Raw genomic sequence first — 16,958 nt, 5'->3', positions numbered from 1 at the left:
CCCCCTCCTGGGGCTCATCCAACGGGCGCAGCCGAAAAGTATGCGGCAGAGCCACGGAGCAAGGTGCCCGGCGCACGAGGCTTTGTGTCAGCCGCACCAGACGGAAACGAGTCGGCAGGCGGAGGAAGCGAGTGCCCAGGCGTGACCTCGGGCCCACCCTGCCAGCTCGGAGGTGGCAAGAAGCTGCCGTTTCAAATGCACAGGGCAGGTGGTAGAATTTACGCATGTACCGTGTTACCGGGAAGACACGATGATGCCACCTGTCACCCTAGGGGAAAACCTTTCTCCATCCATTGAACCCACAAAATGCCAGCCGCGAGGACACGGGGGACCTGCCTGGAAGCGTGTGCCAGGGAGGCAGGCGGATGGCCTTCTTCAGGAAGGTGAGCTCGGGGTGGTAGAAGCGGAAGACCTGGTCCACCACGGGCGGCTGCGGCTCCACCGTCAGGCACAGCACGGCGATGGGCTTCCCGCCACCGGCCCGGAACAGGACCTGCCGGCAGATGAGACGGTGTCGCTGTGTGTACCAGGCCGCCATGCACGCAGGGTGGCGGTCCCCGCGGTCCACTCACCGCCCCCGCGAGGCGGGAGGACCGGCACGGTCAAGCCCGGGACAGTCTGCAGCAGCAGGCGCCACACAGAGGGGACGGCGCCCAGCCCGGGGTCTGCACGTGCCGTGTTCCTCCCACGCGTGTGTCACGCGTGGCTGCTGCTACTGCCATTTCCTGTTAGGCACACGCCTGGGATGCAGCGGAGAAGGCTTGCGGCCCGACGTCCACACCACCTCCGCCACTGCCCACCTGTGACAGGCGGGTACGTGCACTGCGAGGCGTCCCAGAAGCACCTGGACGTGACCTCACCAGGTCCTCAGGGGTGGTGACAGCACATTAGCGCGAGCTCTTTGATTCCAGGCCGGGCCACCCCCCATCCATGCAAAACTGGGCCCCCGACGAGCCTTCCACACGTGAAGGAGGTTCTTCTACTTCAGTATGTTTTATGGGGAAACCTTTGAGGTGCACGTGTGGAAAGGACACACATGTAAACATGTTTAACGCACAAACGGTAACAGGACAGCCACCTCCGAGCCCACGTCCCCACCCGGAACGGCACGCCGTCCACACGGCCGAGCCCCGTGTCCTCCGCCCGCCCTGACGCGCCTCTCCTGAACTCCGTGGTCACCGTCCCCTGCTTTTCTTTGCCGTGTTCACACCTTCGGCCTTTACGCAGCGGTTTGGTGTTGCGTTTCTGGAGCTTCGTCTGAAGCATGACGTCGTGAGTCTATCCCGGCTCCTCCTGCGTGCTCACTCGACCTTACGTCCTGGCTTAGAGAGAAGCCCCCACCCCCGTACCCACTTTCCTGTCATCTGTGCCCTGACAGCCTTGACAGACTTTCCCGCTATGCTGAGACTTCAACTCTAAAATGACTGTGAATATACCTGTGGTGCCCATCATGAGCATGGTCTCCCGCCTGGCCCGCCTGCTCTGCTCCCGGGCCCCTACAGGCCACCCTTCTGCTCCGGCAGCCGCTCCTGGGGCTCTGACCCTCCCCCGTGTCCACCCCCCGCCTGTCAGCCTCCCCCAGCGTCCATCCCGGCCTCGTCCAGCAGTGGCAGGCCCGGTTTCCAGCTCTGTCCCTTGGTGCCCCAGAGCTAGGAGTGGCAGGTGGTGGCTTCCCGCCACCTCTACCTCCTTCAGGTTCTGTTTACTCTTCCAGTTTCCTGCTTACGACATTACACCTAGTTAGCCCTTCACAGTAAGTTCTCTCTGTCCCCCACGTGCTGGCAGATGTGCCATCTTCCAGGGGACTCGAGACCTGAGAGCGGCCGGGGCAGGGATGAGCTGCAGGCACAGAGCCTAGATCCCCGATGGCCCCCCGGCCCTCCCCACAGCACCGCCACCACCCAGGCACACTTCGTGTGTGGCCGTCAGTCCCTCCCCCAGGATGGAAGGCACGAGGGCAGCGACCTGGCTGCTTGTCCCCTGCTGGGTCCCAGGGCCAGGGCCCACCTGCTGCCCGGGCAGCTGAGGGTTCAGGAAGCTGAATGGACAGCTGGACATAAGCACTGAGCAAGGCCATCGGCACCTCAGCCCCACGGACCTGTGACGAGGGAGAACCTACTGGGCTGGACCTCGTTCTAGACTCGGAGCAGTGCAGCAGCAACACCCAGACATGCAGGACAACGACCCCGCCTTCCCCAGCAACCGTCTGAGAGCCGGTGAACACAACTGGGGTCCTCCGACGCGGCTCCCACGTTCCCCGCAGCTTCCGACACTAAGAAGCTCCGAGAGAATTGACCACGCTTCACAGGTCAGTAAAAGCTTCAAAATGATCGACCGGTGCGAAGTGAGCCAGACCCGTGAGGAGAGGGATTTGGCAAAACCGAACACGGATAAGACGATCTGTAACAGCAAAAGGCTAAAAAGAGCTGAGAGTCCACCGATGAGGGACGGCCGGGTGAGCAACGAGCGCACGTCCACACGACGGGCTGACAGAGGTGTGCACAAGGACAGGCTCTGTGCGCTACCGAGTGGCCTTGGGACCCGTGTTCATGCTCTGCACCGACACGCAGATATGTACAGACGCAGACACACACAGACAGACACACAAGACAGACACACACGAAGACACACACAGACACGCAGACATGCACATACAGACACAGACACGCAGACACACACATACAGACATACAAGACATAGATATACAGACACACAAACACATACAGACACGCACACACACACACGCAGACAGACATACACACAGACACGCACAGGCACACAGACACGCACATACAGACACACAGACACGCAGACACGCACACAGACACACGCAGACACAAACACAGACATGCAGACACGCAAATACAGACGCACACACACACACAGATGCACAGACATGCAGACACAAATACAAACACACAGATACACACAGACATACATAGACACAGACACACATAAACAGAGACACACACAGACATTCATGCACAGACTCACAGACACACACCGCCACACACAGAGACACAGACTGAGACAGGGAGACAAACACAAACGCACAGACACACACACGCACACACACGGGACAGAAAGGAAGCAGGGTCCTTCTATATACCTCGTTTCATATGCTCACTTTACAGTTTGACGTTGGGCTCACGTAAATATTTTTGGTTAAATTTAAAAACTAAGTTTTTTAAAAAAAGGATCTCTACGTATTAAAAACAAGTGAACTAAACAAATCCAGCCAAATATCGATCTGATGATATAACCACCCAGAGGAAAATTCTTTGAGTAAATGTGAGAGAGAGGACAGAAAGCAGCACTCAGAAATCTGAGACGCGGGGTCTCGCCTGCGGCTGGTCGCGCCACCAAACTTCACACGTGCGCAGACACCAGCCAGCGTGGCCGGCGGCATCCGGGCCAAACGCGTCTGACCAGCATGGTGAGTAGCTGGTCGTGCAGGGGGCACTGAGCAGTGAGCGACTACACTGATGATGGCGGAGCCTGGTTCCTCGCCTGCAGAAGTGGGGGCTGCCCACCAACATGCAGCAACGCACAGCTCGGACAGCCCCGTGAGGCGGCGTGGGGCTGGGGACAGCCCCCAGACCCGGGTGTTTCTAAACACCGTCCTCCACCCAGAGGAACCTCGGATACACGGCTGATTCTGGAATGGAGCAGGAAACACGTAACATGACTCTGGAACCTCCTGTTTGCCAGGCAGCAAAGAAACCTTACAGAATGACAGGGACATGTCAAAAGGACACAGGTGCCACCTTGAAGTGGCTGCCACTGGTCAGCCTGGGGCGACACGAACAGCAAAACCAGTAATGACAGTGATGGCTGTAACCCATCGGATGAAACAGGAATTCATGTCCATAAGGGGACGAGGGCAAAGCCGTCTCACGCGGAACGCCAGCTACCGTGCATGGGGGGAAACCCATCGGATGAAACAGGAATTCATGTCCATAAGGCGCAAAGAATAAATCGAATGCACGCACGGGACGAGGGCAAAGCCGTCTGACCCGGAACGCCAGCTACCGTGCATGGAGGGACTGATGAAATCTGAGAGCACCGACGGCGACCACTGTGCGGACCGGCCATTCCAGCACGGGGCTTCGGTGGACGCTGAAGCTGGCGGGCAGCGTCTACCCAGGAACTGTCTCCGCGCAGCCTCCGCAGCTCCTGACAAAGCCCTCAGTCTTTACTTTCTAATTATCAGGCACGAAATAACCTCCCAGCTAATTTTATGGGGCAGAAGCCAGGCAGACAGCATCTTAAATAAAGAAGAGTTAACATCACCAATAACAGAATGATCAACACCACGTCCCTCCTTTAAGAGGCTCTGAGAAAAACACAGCAAAACTTCTGCAGTCTTCCCGCCCAGATGCACAGCTAGACCCAGTCACGGGCAAACGTGGGACAAGCCCAAACCGAGGGACGTTCCGCGAGCAGCTGACCCGTCCACTGGGAAGGACCGAGGCCGTGAAAGGCGAGGACGGCGCGGGCGGTGAGCAGGCAGGAAGACAGCGGGGACTGGACCAGCACGCCCCGGGAGCCTGGCGTGTACGTGGCCCACATCAGGACACCTGGTGACGTGCGCACGCGGTCCGACGAGCTCCGTCTGTGTGATTTCTACTGCGGTCATGGCGGACACTCCATATTTTCAGGACATACGAGCTCTACGTTTCACAGAGCAACGGGGCAGCACGTCGACGACTATTCCCAAATCGTTCAGAGAAAACACGGATACGTATAGATAGAACGATGAGGCAGCTATAAAATGCCGACGACTGGGAACTCTGGGCAAATGATACACAGGAACTCTATGCTATTCTCACAACTTTCCTCTAAGTTTGAGATTATTTCCAAATAAAAAGTTTTAAAAAGAAAGGCACAGGAGCTACCTTGAAAGGGATGGCAGGGCCGGAGGGGGTGGCCGTTTCCGCGTCCGGGGCCCCTCACGGCCGTAAGACCCAGCAAGTGAAACCCATGCACTCATAACTAGATGCCAGAACCACTGGCGGCTTCGGAGGGTGCTAGGCCACGGCTCGTTATTCTAAAACATTATAAATATAACATTTAACAAAACATCTCATGGACAAATAAAAGACACGCGTCAGACGTTTACCGTGACCTCGTGGTATAAAGACTATTTCAGGGTAACCAAACTGCCGAGGGGCTGGGATGGGATTCACAGAGGCACCGCAGCTAAGGAGAGCAGGAAAGAGAGAAGCAGAATTTCTCCACTTTCCACCCTGATCAGATAATGAGCGTGGGCAACGACCCTCAGGTGGCCACACGGGGCCACGTGAACAACCAGGTGACAGAGCTCGGCCCGCAGTGGCCGGCCCCCGCCCAGCGGCTGCAGAGACAGGACAGGGGCACTCCTAGGGCAGTTCGGCGGGCACTGGGGCGGCTGGCTTCACCCCGAGTGGCCAGGGAGCTGCTTCCGCGCTAGACGCCCACCTGGCAGCCGCACCAGCACCTGGCTGAAGCTGTCACCGTCCAGTTAGGACGTGAAAAGTCCAGCTCCGAGGGCCCCGCCCCCACCCCCTCCCTCCAGGGGGCACAGAGTAGGACAGAGTGGAACTCCCGACAAACGTCACTGGGTCCCCTCGGGGGCCGCCAGGCTCACCGCCAGACCTCGTGCGTATTTGGGACTGAGGTCTGCAGTCTTCTGTCCCCTCACCTTGGCGTGTCTGGTGAGCATGGTGCTGGACTTCCCAGGGGACTTGGTGTCCGCGTCCTCGGATCTCAGCTCAGCAGAGGCCTGTGACAAACCCATCGGCACCAGTGGGTCGCAAACGGAGTCATGGCACATCAGGCACTTCTTTCTACCTGCAGAAACGGCTGCCACCCTGCGTCTCATTTATTCCCACAGTGACCCTCCAGGCAGCTACTCATGACCAGCTGCACTGCCCCATAGAGGACTCGGAGGCCACATGAGCTTTGCAGTGGGGGGTCCCACATGCTAACCCAGCTCTGCCTGGAGCGAAGGCCTGACGTCTTCACCACTGTCCTCGTGTCCCCTTGTCCCCACAGTGCGTCTCAGAGCCTGTACGGAAGTCTGTGAGCCTCTAGGATTCTTTAGGCCGCTTAAGGGTGATCATTAACCCACGAACTGACCTCAAAGGTCAGTGTAAAAACTTAACCACACACCCACCCTCCATCTCTCTCTCTCTCATACACACACACCCCCCCTCGCATCCTCACAGGGAACCTCAGTCCCTGCACCCCACGTGGAGGGCGAATGCACGATGAGAAGGGGCAGATGGCAGGAACCGCGGAGCATGGGTGTTGGCATCGGCCCACTGCCTCCGGAGGCCCAAGGCCCTGTCACCAGCTCAGGAGACAGTCAGGGACGCCTCGCCCTTCGTAACACCCAGCACGTGCAAGGAAAAGTGAAGTGTCCGGGGCCACTGCGCACGGCAGAGGTGCCCGGGCGCGTGGGGACAAGTGGAGCAAGCGACAGCCCGAAGGCCGACTGGTTGGCCACAGCCCAGGAGGGACACCTGTGAAACCTTAGACCCCTCAAGCCCCACTGTGACTGAGCCAGTGGGGCCCCCACCTGGTGCGCGGAGAAGGTCTGGTACTTGAAGGGCACGTGCGCCGTCTCCCGCGGGCGCAGGAAGAGCTGGGGGGCGGGGCCGCCCAGGCGGAACATGTCCTCCTCCACCGGCGTGTGCAGGTCGGCGGCGGCCTTGAAGTGCCGCCACTCCCGACTGTCCAGGATGAGGCTGGGGGGCGGGGGCACGGTGCTGAGGGGAAACCTCTTCCCGTGAGGACCCCGGGGCAGGGTGGCGGAGCCGGCGCTCAGGACGGCGGGACGCAGCCCCCCAGCTTTGCGGTGGACCCCCGCCCCGCCACTCCGCCTGACCCGCCAGGCGCCCCCACCTGAGCTCGGGGTTGTCCACCTCCACGGTGACCGTGTGCGCCGTGCTGTGGGGGTTCCTGAGAGCGAACTCGAAGAACTCGGCGGTGCCCAGCGCGGCGTGCACGGTGTGCTCCGTGGTGATGGCCCGGCTCAGCGCGCCCGCGATGCTCTGCGCCTTCACGCGCTCCCGGTAGGCGGCGATGACCTGCAGGTCCCTCGCGTGCTGGGCACGGACGCTCTGCTGAGCCTGCGGACCACGCGAGGGTTGGAACCGGGGCCACAGGCAGGCTCGCCCTGCTGGGCACCCTTCCCAGCCCAACACCCCAAAACCAATTTCTAGAGTCACCACTGCCCGCTCCCTCAACACGCGGGCTGGGAGGGGCTGGCCGGCTGGCAGCTCCCGCGAACAGAACTGGCATGCCTGTCCCTCCACGGGAGGCCTGCAGGTGGCGCCCCTGTGGGAGGAGGGGTCTGCCCTGCAAGCTCTTGAGCGACTACAGCCAAAAGCCAACCCCGGCCGCCCCTCCCCACGGCCGCCCCTGACACCGGGCACGGTGGGGAAGTGAGAGCAGAGATTGTGAACGAAAGAGAAAAGAACAGACTCAAAACTAAAGCAAGTGACCAGCTCGCCAGCCAGGTCCCAGCATGATGGCAGGAGCCCTGGCTGTGAGCAGAGCCCCTGAGAGGGACCGTGTCCAGCCCCAACTGACCTTGAGCTGGGTCAGGGAGCAGACGCTGGCACGCAGCCTCCGTGGGGCTCGGCCACAGGTCGTACGTCCACCTCCTTCCTCAGATGCCCCATGACTCAGTGGGCCCAGCCCCCCTATATTGTCTCAGAGGCTGCAGATGGGCTTGCTATTCTCGCGAGCCTTACATTAAAGAGTGAAGCCCATCGCAAGCTGCCCTGCGAGACCTAAGACCTAGAAGGGCCACCCCCAGGCTGGGGTCGGCCAGGTCCAGTGCTGAGGGCCTTCGAACCCCAAGGAGACCCAGGCGTCGAAGGAAGGGTCGACTGAACACCTTTGGACTTGAACTCAAAAGGCAAGGACCGAATTTGATTTGACTGAAATTACTTTGGATATTGAGTTTCCAACGTCTGAAACTCTGGCCTTTCCCCAGCAAGGGGACCGAAGCTGAGCCTTCGGTTTCTCCCTGGAGATTCAGAAATGGGAGGGCGGTCGTGCTCACGTTTGAAGCCCCCCTTGGCGGGCATCACACTAGAGCTGCTCAGTGGGACCTCGCTGGACGACATGACCACACACAACTGGGACAGAGAGGGCTCTGCGGCCTGGAACCGGCACTCGAGAGCCGGGGCGGACGGCGGACGGCGGCGCACAGAGACGGTGGTTAGGAAGGTCACTCCCTGCCCTGCCCAGCCTCCTCCCAGACCCGACCCCCGGCCTCCCTCCACCCGACCCAGCCCGCCCCTTGGAAGTCGGGGCGACTGCTCCGATAGAAGGTTCCAGGGCACACGCCAGGCAGACACAGCCCTGGCCCCCCCTCCTCTTCCTCCTGGGAAGTATTACAGGGTCAATTTAGATTTCAGCCAAAAACAGAAGTTTTTCTGGTCTCGATTACTGCTCTGACAACCCAGGAAACAGAAGCTGGTCACAGCTCCACTCCCCAAACCCGAGGGACCCTCAGAATCCCCTGCAGAGCTTTCTTAAAAACCAAGGCTCCCAGAACCCCCCAAACCAACTGGCAACAGGATCTCCGGAGTGGAGCCCAAGAACGGGCTTTTATCCAGAGCTGCCCGGTCACGGGACGTGAGGGCAAAGCCCCGCTCTCACGCTCGTCCTCCCGTGTGTGGTAGTGACAGTCGGGTCTGGGAGACGAGCGAGCCTGCAGGGGGCGGGGGGACAGATGCCGCTTTCTCTCCGATGACCCTGGCCCCGCTCGGAGCCCGGGGAAGCAAGCGCACAGAGCACTCACCAGCACGCTGGTCACCCGGTGGCCGAGCTCCGCTCCGGACTCCCGCAGACGCACGGTCCTCATCCGCTCCAGCTTGCGCCTGCGGGTGGCATCCGCTTCACGGCCGGCACCCTGGGGCCCCCTGCTCCCCGGCGACTGCATGGGAGTGAAGAGCATGGCGGCCAGCTCGCTGTCCACGTCGGCCAGCTTCTGCGCCTGGACCACGTTTTTCCCTGCGGGGAGGGTAAGGTGTCGAGATCTGTTCTGCGAGCAGACACCACGACCAGCCTCCCAGAGCCTCCCGGGCCGTGGGGGCTCAGAACAAGTCTCGCTTCTGCACGTCCTCAGGTGGTAGGTGGTGAGAAAGGTGGCGATCACGTGACTTTGTCTCCACAGCGCCCTCCTTCACCAGCCTCTTCACGAAAGGAATTCCGACCTTGGTCCTTAGACCACATTTACTAGTACACCGCTCGGTGCTTTTCGAGGGGAAGGTCAGTGCTCCAGAAGCTCAGCTCCAGGATGCTCAGGGCCCAGAGACACCCTCCCCCAGGACTGGCGGTCCTGCTCACGTGCAGCCGCTCCAGGAGTGCCACGCTCAGCTGTCAGGCACACTGTCCTGTCAGGTCCTCAATCCCACCCTGGGTCAGGGAGTCACGAGCCCCAAGCTCGGACCGGGCAGGAATCAGGCTCTGACGGGCTGTGCCTCCGGGTCAGGTGCAGCTCGCACCAGGCCTGGCTCCCGAGCTCATGCCCTCCGCTCCGTGCCTGCTGCCTCTGGGTGTCCCGGCCCCCCCAGGCTCCCTCTTCTTTGAGGGGCTCTACTTGAACCTGGACACACACGAAAGCCGTGCAGCAGACGAGCTGAAACGGGCCAGCCGGGCACAAGAGCTGAGTTTCCTTCTTCAGCCAGTGGCCGTGCCGGCAACGAAGCCACGCGGGGAACATGCCACATCACAAACTGACGATGTGACTCCCGAAGAAGCACGCAGCTCCACAGAGGCAGGCAGCGGAGGAGGAGCACCCCAACTTAGCACCGGAGCCCTTCCTGATTCTCAGGCACCACTAGAACCCCAGAAACCAGCGCCAGCCTGAATTCTGCCGGCCCGGTCCGCATGCCGTCATCACGCACATCTCCGGCCCCCCACGGGGTGCCCCCCCACGCCTGCCCCTTCTTCCATCACAAGTAAACAGACGCTATCCCCAGGTCCCTCACCACCTCTCCATGGTAAAGCCACTTAGCTGCTTTTCCAATGCCACAGGTTGGTGTAGACGTCTTAAGTGGTCACCCCCAAAAGAGCATTTCCTGTGTCTCTGGGGCACAGGTGTGCAGGGTGGGAGGTCCAGCATGGATCAGGTTTGGGTACCGAGGTGCATGGTCCCTAGGGACCAGGACAGGAGACCAGGGGTTCATTGACAAGACCGCATGTTCAGATGCATCACCCACCCAATGCCTCCGCCAATTCCAAAGAAACCAGACGCGCAGCTCCAGAGAGACTGGGTGGGCCGCAGTGCTGGGCCAGGAAGCACCAGGACCCTTTTCAGAACCGCACGGCCTCCTGAGTGCACACCTGGCCCGGGGTGGGGGACACGGCCTTCTGACGGAGCGCCTGTCCTCTGGCTTTGTCTGAACAGGGACCCGAGGACTGGCAGCTCCAGGGGCCCTCGACTTCCTCAGCAAACCTCACTGGTCACCGCTCGCGCACCGCCTGGCAGACTCTGACCCGCTGGGCCACGGGCTCCAAAGACACTCTCGGCCTCTGTCCCTGTGGTGGGGGCTCCTCCACCTACCCTCTGAGGGGCCAAAGCCATCAGCTGGGGACAGAGAGGCACTGGCCCCAAAGCAGGAAATCCAGTTCAAGGTCACATTCAAGTCCCCTTAACCACACAACTGGCTAAGTCACCTGACCTCTCTTGGCCTGTTTCTTGAATGTTAAAATGATGAAGCTGACCCTAAACAGACTCTCAGCCTGCCTGGGTCACGACCACAGACCCCTCTGAGCCTCTGTCCCTGGCAAAAGTACAAGGACCCACAAAGTTCGGGCTGGAGTTTCAGGGGACTCCTGGGACCCTAGAGCCCATATGAGTTGGAACCAAAGGCCCCTCAGTTCCAACCAGCCACAGCCCTGGGACTCCCTCCTGGAGCCCGGGTTCAAGGCCATCAAAGTCAGAGGAAGCCGTGAGGATTCGCGCGGACAGGCCACAATGAGTGGGAGACACTTAAAGGGCCCACCCCACTTTCCATCCCGATGACAAGTATTTTACAGTCACGTCTGTGCATCACCTTAAGGGGAGGAAAAAACTTCCCTGCTGTGATAACTGTTTCACTGAGCCCAGGTCTCTACTTCCCAAGCTTCACAATTAGTTTATTCCTCTTCCTCCCAACACGGGGCGTTTCAAACAAGTTTATAAAAATCAGTCAATGTTCAACCTGACTTCATTTCCTTTAACCAAAAACAAACCCCTCATAGAATCACTTCTCTACGGAACAGCACAGGCGGCTTCCACGAGCCCGGTCCAGAGTGCTGTGTTTGAGGCTCACCGGTCCTCCAACGCAGGACACTACGCTGGACAGTGGTGGCCAGCGCTCTGCCCCCAGGCCCAGAGGGGCCTGGACACCACCACCATGCCCGTGTGTTCACGTGTGCACACACACAGCCTCCCCCTCGGTGCACACGCGTGCACGACCCACCGCCCTCACTCACGTGTCGGGCCCCCACGCGAGAGGAGACTGCCTCCCTCGAAGCGGGCGGCTCCGTCATTCGAGATGACCCGGGACCTGGACGGTGGCAACGAGCTGGAATCCCTCGCTCTCGGTTCACACAAGTGACCTAAACGGAAAACCCCAGCACAAGACTTTACTACCAAAACGGAGTCTGGGGAAACAGCCGCGTGCCCGTGAGGGTCCGGCTTGCGGACGCCCCCACCCCGACCCGCCAACAGCCCTAAATTCCACTCGGTTCTGAGTCTGCAATGAGAGAGGCGGCAGGAGCTCACCGTCCGCAGGCCCCCCGCCCTAGATGCCCACCCTCCGCCCCGGCCGCAGTCTCCACTTCCCCGGTGAGTCAAAGCTCAGCGCCTGGGGCGTCTGCACAAGGCCCCGCGCATCGCGGCATCGGCCCCGGCAGCCCCTCCACGCACGCCGGCCCCCGAACTCCAACGTCAGCCTTCCAAACGTCACACGTCCCAGGAAGGCCTTTGTGCACGTGTGCCAACGCCTGACTAACAGCACATGTGGAGGCACCAGGGCGTCCGCAGTCTAGAATCTTCTCGAGCTGCTTCCATGGAGAAGCATCTGCAGGCGGTGTGCTCGGAGGGAGGGGCTCCGCCCAGAGGCAGTGTGCACGCCAGAGGACCTCTGCGTCAGCGTCTGGGCGGATAAGGAGTGTCTGGCCGCAGGAACGCTCCTCCAAGAGGGTGGAGCACTACCTGGGAACCCTCAGCCTCTCCATGGGGACCTGACTGCCACCTCCCATGAGGCGGATCAAGCTAAGGCAAGGTCAAGGTCACATTCTGAAACTAAGCGCACGAAATGTGCAGCTGCTGGTTCCCGCAGGCGAGGAGCGTGCTGGCGAGCTTGCTGGTCGCTGCTAAGTTCCCGGGTCTGGGTCGATTTCCTCTTCCCGCGTCCACTCCACCCTGAGAGGGCGAGGCGGCCTCCTGCTCGGCTCAGCCCTCTTCCACCTCCTCGGAGTTACCTGCTGCTCTTGGCCTGGTGACAAGCTCAGCACGTGCCGGGAGGCTGCTGTTTGCCACGGCAAGCTCAGTCTGGGACGTCGGCACACCCACCTGCCCGCAGGCGTGAGCCGCGTCTTCTCAGTGACAGCCGCGGGAGCCGAGCAACTCCCCACTGTCTGACCCCAAACCCGGTCATTCGTCATGGTCCACACCGTCCAGTTCTCCTTCGACCCTGAGGACACGGGTCCCTGACCTAGAGCTGGGTGTCGGAGCTGCCTGCCTCCACCAGGGAGGCCCCGAGGACAGGCTGCAGGTACAAGTGGCAACGGAGCTGCCAGCTGAACCGTGGTCACAGGGCACGACCAGGATCGCTGGGATAAAAGACCAAACACGGCTCCTGTGATGTCTACGTGACGAAAGGCCGTTGAAAGGCAGATGCAGACGGGGCTGCGGAGAGCGCGTGTGAGCCGAGAAGCCACCGGCCACGAGGACCGCCCTCTCCTGTGGAAAGAGTCGCTGGAGGCCGGGGCGCGGGCTCCCTCCTGCGGCCTCACACCCGAACACGCCACACGCACCGTGGCTGCGGAAGGCACGGGGTGCTGTCCAGGCCGAGCCATCGTCCAGTCCACCGTCCTGTGCCTCCTGTTCAGTGCATACCAAGTTTTACAAAGAAATAAAAGCCACAAGACTTTTGTTTTTCAAAAGATGCAAAGCGTGCAGGGGAGACGGCGGCGTGGCCGCCCCGGTGCGGTGTGCCGCGTGCGGCCTCCGTCCTCGGCGACCGCGGCCTTGCACGTGCGCGTCGCTGCCTCTCAAGCTGGGCATCTCAGATCCCCTCTCCCTGGAGCTTATCTCCCTCTTGCAGGCAAAGTATGAAAATGACAATTTAAGATAACATATAATGGAGCTAATCTTTCTTCTGAAGATAAGATTTTAACACCCGGAGTCACTGCGCATTTGTGGGCTGGTGAATTAAATGTAAAAATAAGCAACAATCTCGGCAGCAGAGTGCTTCCTGCAACTCCCTCGGTCCTGCGAGCTTTTGAATAATGTCTGCTTCTCACATGTGGCTCATTTATTTCTCCAAAACCTAATTGAGTTTTGCTGTTTCCATATTGTCTGTTTCGCAGGCTGCCTGGGATCCTACATTTGTAAACAAGCAGGCAGAAACCTCAGACCCGACTTAATGAGCTGCGCGTAGGCCTGCGGCTGCCCAGCCCCGCCCGCCTGTGCTGTCGGCTGGGGCAGATGCGGCCCATGGGATTCGAGCCTTTAAACTCAGGCTGGGTTCTGAGGAATGGAAAATTCCCCAGTAAAACAGCAGAGGTTTGAGCCCCACCCAGACAGACACGGCGCCACAAACCTCAGATGGCTTGGTTTTGTCCGGCTTTCGATTTTGCCCAGAAGAACTCCAGTCCCTCCACAGCCCCCGCAAGGGAGACTGAGTGGGCTTGTCATTAGCCCACAGGGGCTCGCACTGGCCCTCAGCCCCGAGGCAGCCTCCGTCCTCTGTCCCATCAGGGGCTCAGTCAGGCCTCTGTAACACCTGGGCAGGCCCATCCCGGCCACACCCAGCCCTGACCCCCTCCCCACCCTGCACGTGGAAGGAGGAATCAGGCCGCCTCTCCTAGGAGCCACTCTCGGGACACCATGTGACGTGCTGCTCTGTCCCCCGTCCCCAAGCTGTATAGAAGCTCAGGGACATGTCCCTCTCCTCTCCTCTATGGGGAGGCAGCTCTGTGGGCTGACGCTCCCAGTGAAGATCTCTCCTGGAAGCCATCACTCTATTTGAGGACTGTCACCATGGTGCCCAGGGACAGCACCAGGAAACAAAATGTGGGCAAGACCGAGATGACTAACGGTTCTAAGTCCTGACCAGAAATCAGGGTCACCAAACAACTGGTGCCAGGACAGGCTCAGTGGCCGAGAACTGACGCTCAATGGTCAGGGGCAGACTCAGTGGTCAAGGGCAGATGCTCAGTAGTCAAGGAGCAGACTCAGTGATCAAAGGCAGTCCAAGTGGTCAGGGCAGATGCTCAGTGGTCAAGGGCAAACTCAGTGGTCAGGGCAGACTCAGTGGTCAAGGGCAGATGCTCACTGGTCAAGGGCAGTCTCAGTGGTCAAGGGCAAACTCTGGTCAGGGCAGACTCAGTGGTCAAGGGCAGATGCTCACTGGTCAAGGGCAGTCTCAGTGGTCAAGGGCAGATGCTCAGTAGTTAAGGGGAAGTCTCAGTGGTCAAGGGCAAACTCAGTGGTCAAGGGCAGATGCTCATTGGTCAAGGGCAGTCTCAGTGGTCAAGAGCAGACTCAGTGGTCAAGGACTGATGCTCAGTGGTCAAGCTAATAGGAGTTTTCCTGAACTCCTACCGAGTACACGATGCCCACAGTGCGGCCACTGCCCTGGGAGCTCGTGTTCAGCTGGGAAGGGCAGTGGCTGCCCAGGAAATGACGAAGCTGCCGGGGACTCTCACCCACGTTGGCCAAGGTCAGGTGCAGCAGGCCCTTCACCACCATGTGGACGCCGATGGGCTTGACGCTGCCACAGCCGGTCACGTCTCCACTCACCACCGTCGCGTCCTGTTCGTATTCGGTCGCCACGACCTCGAGCTCGTGTGAGACCTGCACGGCCGGCCGGCCCTGGCGGAGGAGGTGCTGTGGGGAGGAAGGCGCGGTGAGGGCGCGGGGCAGAGCCCACCTTCTGAAACCCTGACCGCCTCTCCACGATTCTCCGATGACACGCGACCCGACTCGCCCACTGAGCGAGCACCAGGGACGCCCGCCTGGAGGGGCCCCCATGGGCGGAGAGACGAGACAGAGCAGCAGAACAGGGCAGGGACGCCGAGCGAAGCCCACCTCCGGTCGGTGGGGGCTCCATGGTCTGAACTGGACTTTTCAAAACAAAGACGCACGTGTGGGCAGGAAAGGCTGAGGGGCACTCCAGGCCCGGGGTACAGGGTACAGAGCCCCCGCCCGCCGGGGCCAGGGGCAGTGGGCTTTAGCACGGCTGGAGGATGGGCGGCGGGGTCAGAGGCGGGCTGTGGGGGCTGGAGCCAGACCACCAGAGTGTCTGAGCCAGGCCTGGCTGGACAGACCGGGGCGAGACACGTGGGATCAGGACCTGGCCTGTTTTCTCAAGTTTGGCCCCTCAGCCCTCTGCCTGTGCCACAGGCTGGCGAGGCCCTCAGGGGTGATGGGACCACAGGTCACCTCCGGGCCCAGGTGGGACCCCCCCTCCTGTGAGGCTGTGGGAAGGTCACGTGAGCTCTCAACTACTGCTTCTCACGCACGACCGCATCCCGGGACCAGACCGCGTCCCGGCGTTGAGAATTCTGGCACTGCCACAGCAGCGAAGGCCATCAGCTTCCGGGGCAGTGGCCTGGCCAGCAACCGGCTCTGTGTGCCTGAGGCTGCCGTGTGCATGTACCTCTGACTCAGAAACGCCGCTTCTGAGAAGCCGTCGCTTGGGGAGGGCACACTGCAGAGCCGGCACTGTGCTGAAAGTCTGGCTGTGTCACGGTCAGCGTGACCCCGGGCCTGGGCTTCTCAGGACAGCCGCAGCCTGACCTCAGCGCTGGGCTGGGCACACGGCCGATGCAGTGGAGGAGCCACCAGGCCCTGGTGGCCACCACCACTGGCACCCCATCAAAACGAGCTGCAGATGTGGGCAAGGTCACCTCGAGACGTTCCCGCCATGACTCTAACAGGGCAAGAGCACCTGGACGTCCCAGCGCAGGGGGCAGGGAACGCGCTATGACGCGCCCGCATCCTGCAGAAAACAAACCTCCCAAAGGCACCTTAACCATCTCTGGACCAGGAGGTAGAGAGGACTATCTTTTCTCGTACAAATCATCCCTTTTCTATACGAGTTTTAAAGTCAAAAGTTTTTTAGTTTTAGAAAGTAAAGTTTAACTGCATTACTCAAATCTGTGTCAGTGAATGTGATGGCATCTGTTTGAGGGTCTCTTCGTGGAGGAAGTTCTGTCTTCACGGGTGGCAGCACGCCAGGGACACTAGGGCTCAGCCACCGAGAGTCCCAAAGCGCCACAATGGGGGCTCCGCGCTGTCCCGCTGGTGCCCCTCCCTGCACGTCCCTGCCCCCCCAGTCACCCGCTCTCTGCCACGCAGTACCCGCCGCGGCCTGGGCCACGCTATACGTGGACGGGGACCATCCTGTGCCCGCCCTCCAGACTATCACTGGCCAGTGTGAGGGACAGACAAGCAGGGACCACAATGACCCGGGCAGGGGCTGGGAGGCACGGATGAGGAATGAGAACGTCCGTCCTCACTGTGTGGGGACCCCGCCCCGGCACTGCAGCACCCCGAGTCCGCCCGATCCCCGGGCACCATGCTCAGGGACAGACACGAGTCGCGGGGTGGGCGGCACAGCCCTGTCGGCCATCTGGGAGGGAGGGAGGGGCAGGCCATGCCCGGAGGAAGAGGACATGGTGCCGGGGGAATCACACCACAGCCCGGTCCCTGCAGTGCCAGGGCCACGAGCGCGTCA

General features: G+C 60.7%; 1 protein-coding gene across 1 annotated transcript in view; it reads right to left on the bottom strand.

Moving 5' to 3' along the window:
- Window positions 1-16,958, bottom strand: part of NPHP4 (nephrocystin 4) — a 95,568-nt gene that overhangs the window by 4,005 nt on the left and 74,605 nt on the right. The window contains exons 19-25 of the mRNA XM_025048588.1: window positions 14,926-15,106; window positions 11,482-11,607; window positions 8,801-9,012; window positions 6,889-7,115; window positions 6,563-6,731; window positions 5,684-5,764; window positions 337-493 (exon numbers count right to left, since the gene is read on the bottom strand). Of these exons, the coding sequence (XP_024904356.1) occupies window positions 337-493; window positions 5,684-5,764; window positions 6,563-6,731; window positions 6,889-7,115; window positions 8,801-9,012; window positions 11,482-11,607; window positions 14,926-15,106 (1,153 nt within the window). The remainder of the gene's footprint in view (window positions 1-336; window positions 494-5,683; window positions 5,765-6,562; window positions 6,732-6,888; window positions 7,116-8,800; window positions 9,013-11,481; window positions 11,608-14,925; window positions 15,107-16,958) is intronic.

The sequence above is a fragment of the Pteropus alecto genome, unplaced genomic scaffold (genome assembly GCF_000325575.1).
Source record: "Pteropus alecto unplaced genomic scaffold, ASM32557v1 scaffold125, whole genome shotgun sequence".
Classification (NCBI taxonomy): domain Eukaryota; kingdom Metazoa; phylum Chordata; class Mammalia; order Chiroptera; family Pteropodidae; genus Pteropus; species Pteropus alecto.
Note: the sequence above shows the minus strand (reverse complement) of the source record. Positions and strands in the feature narration are given on the sequence as shown.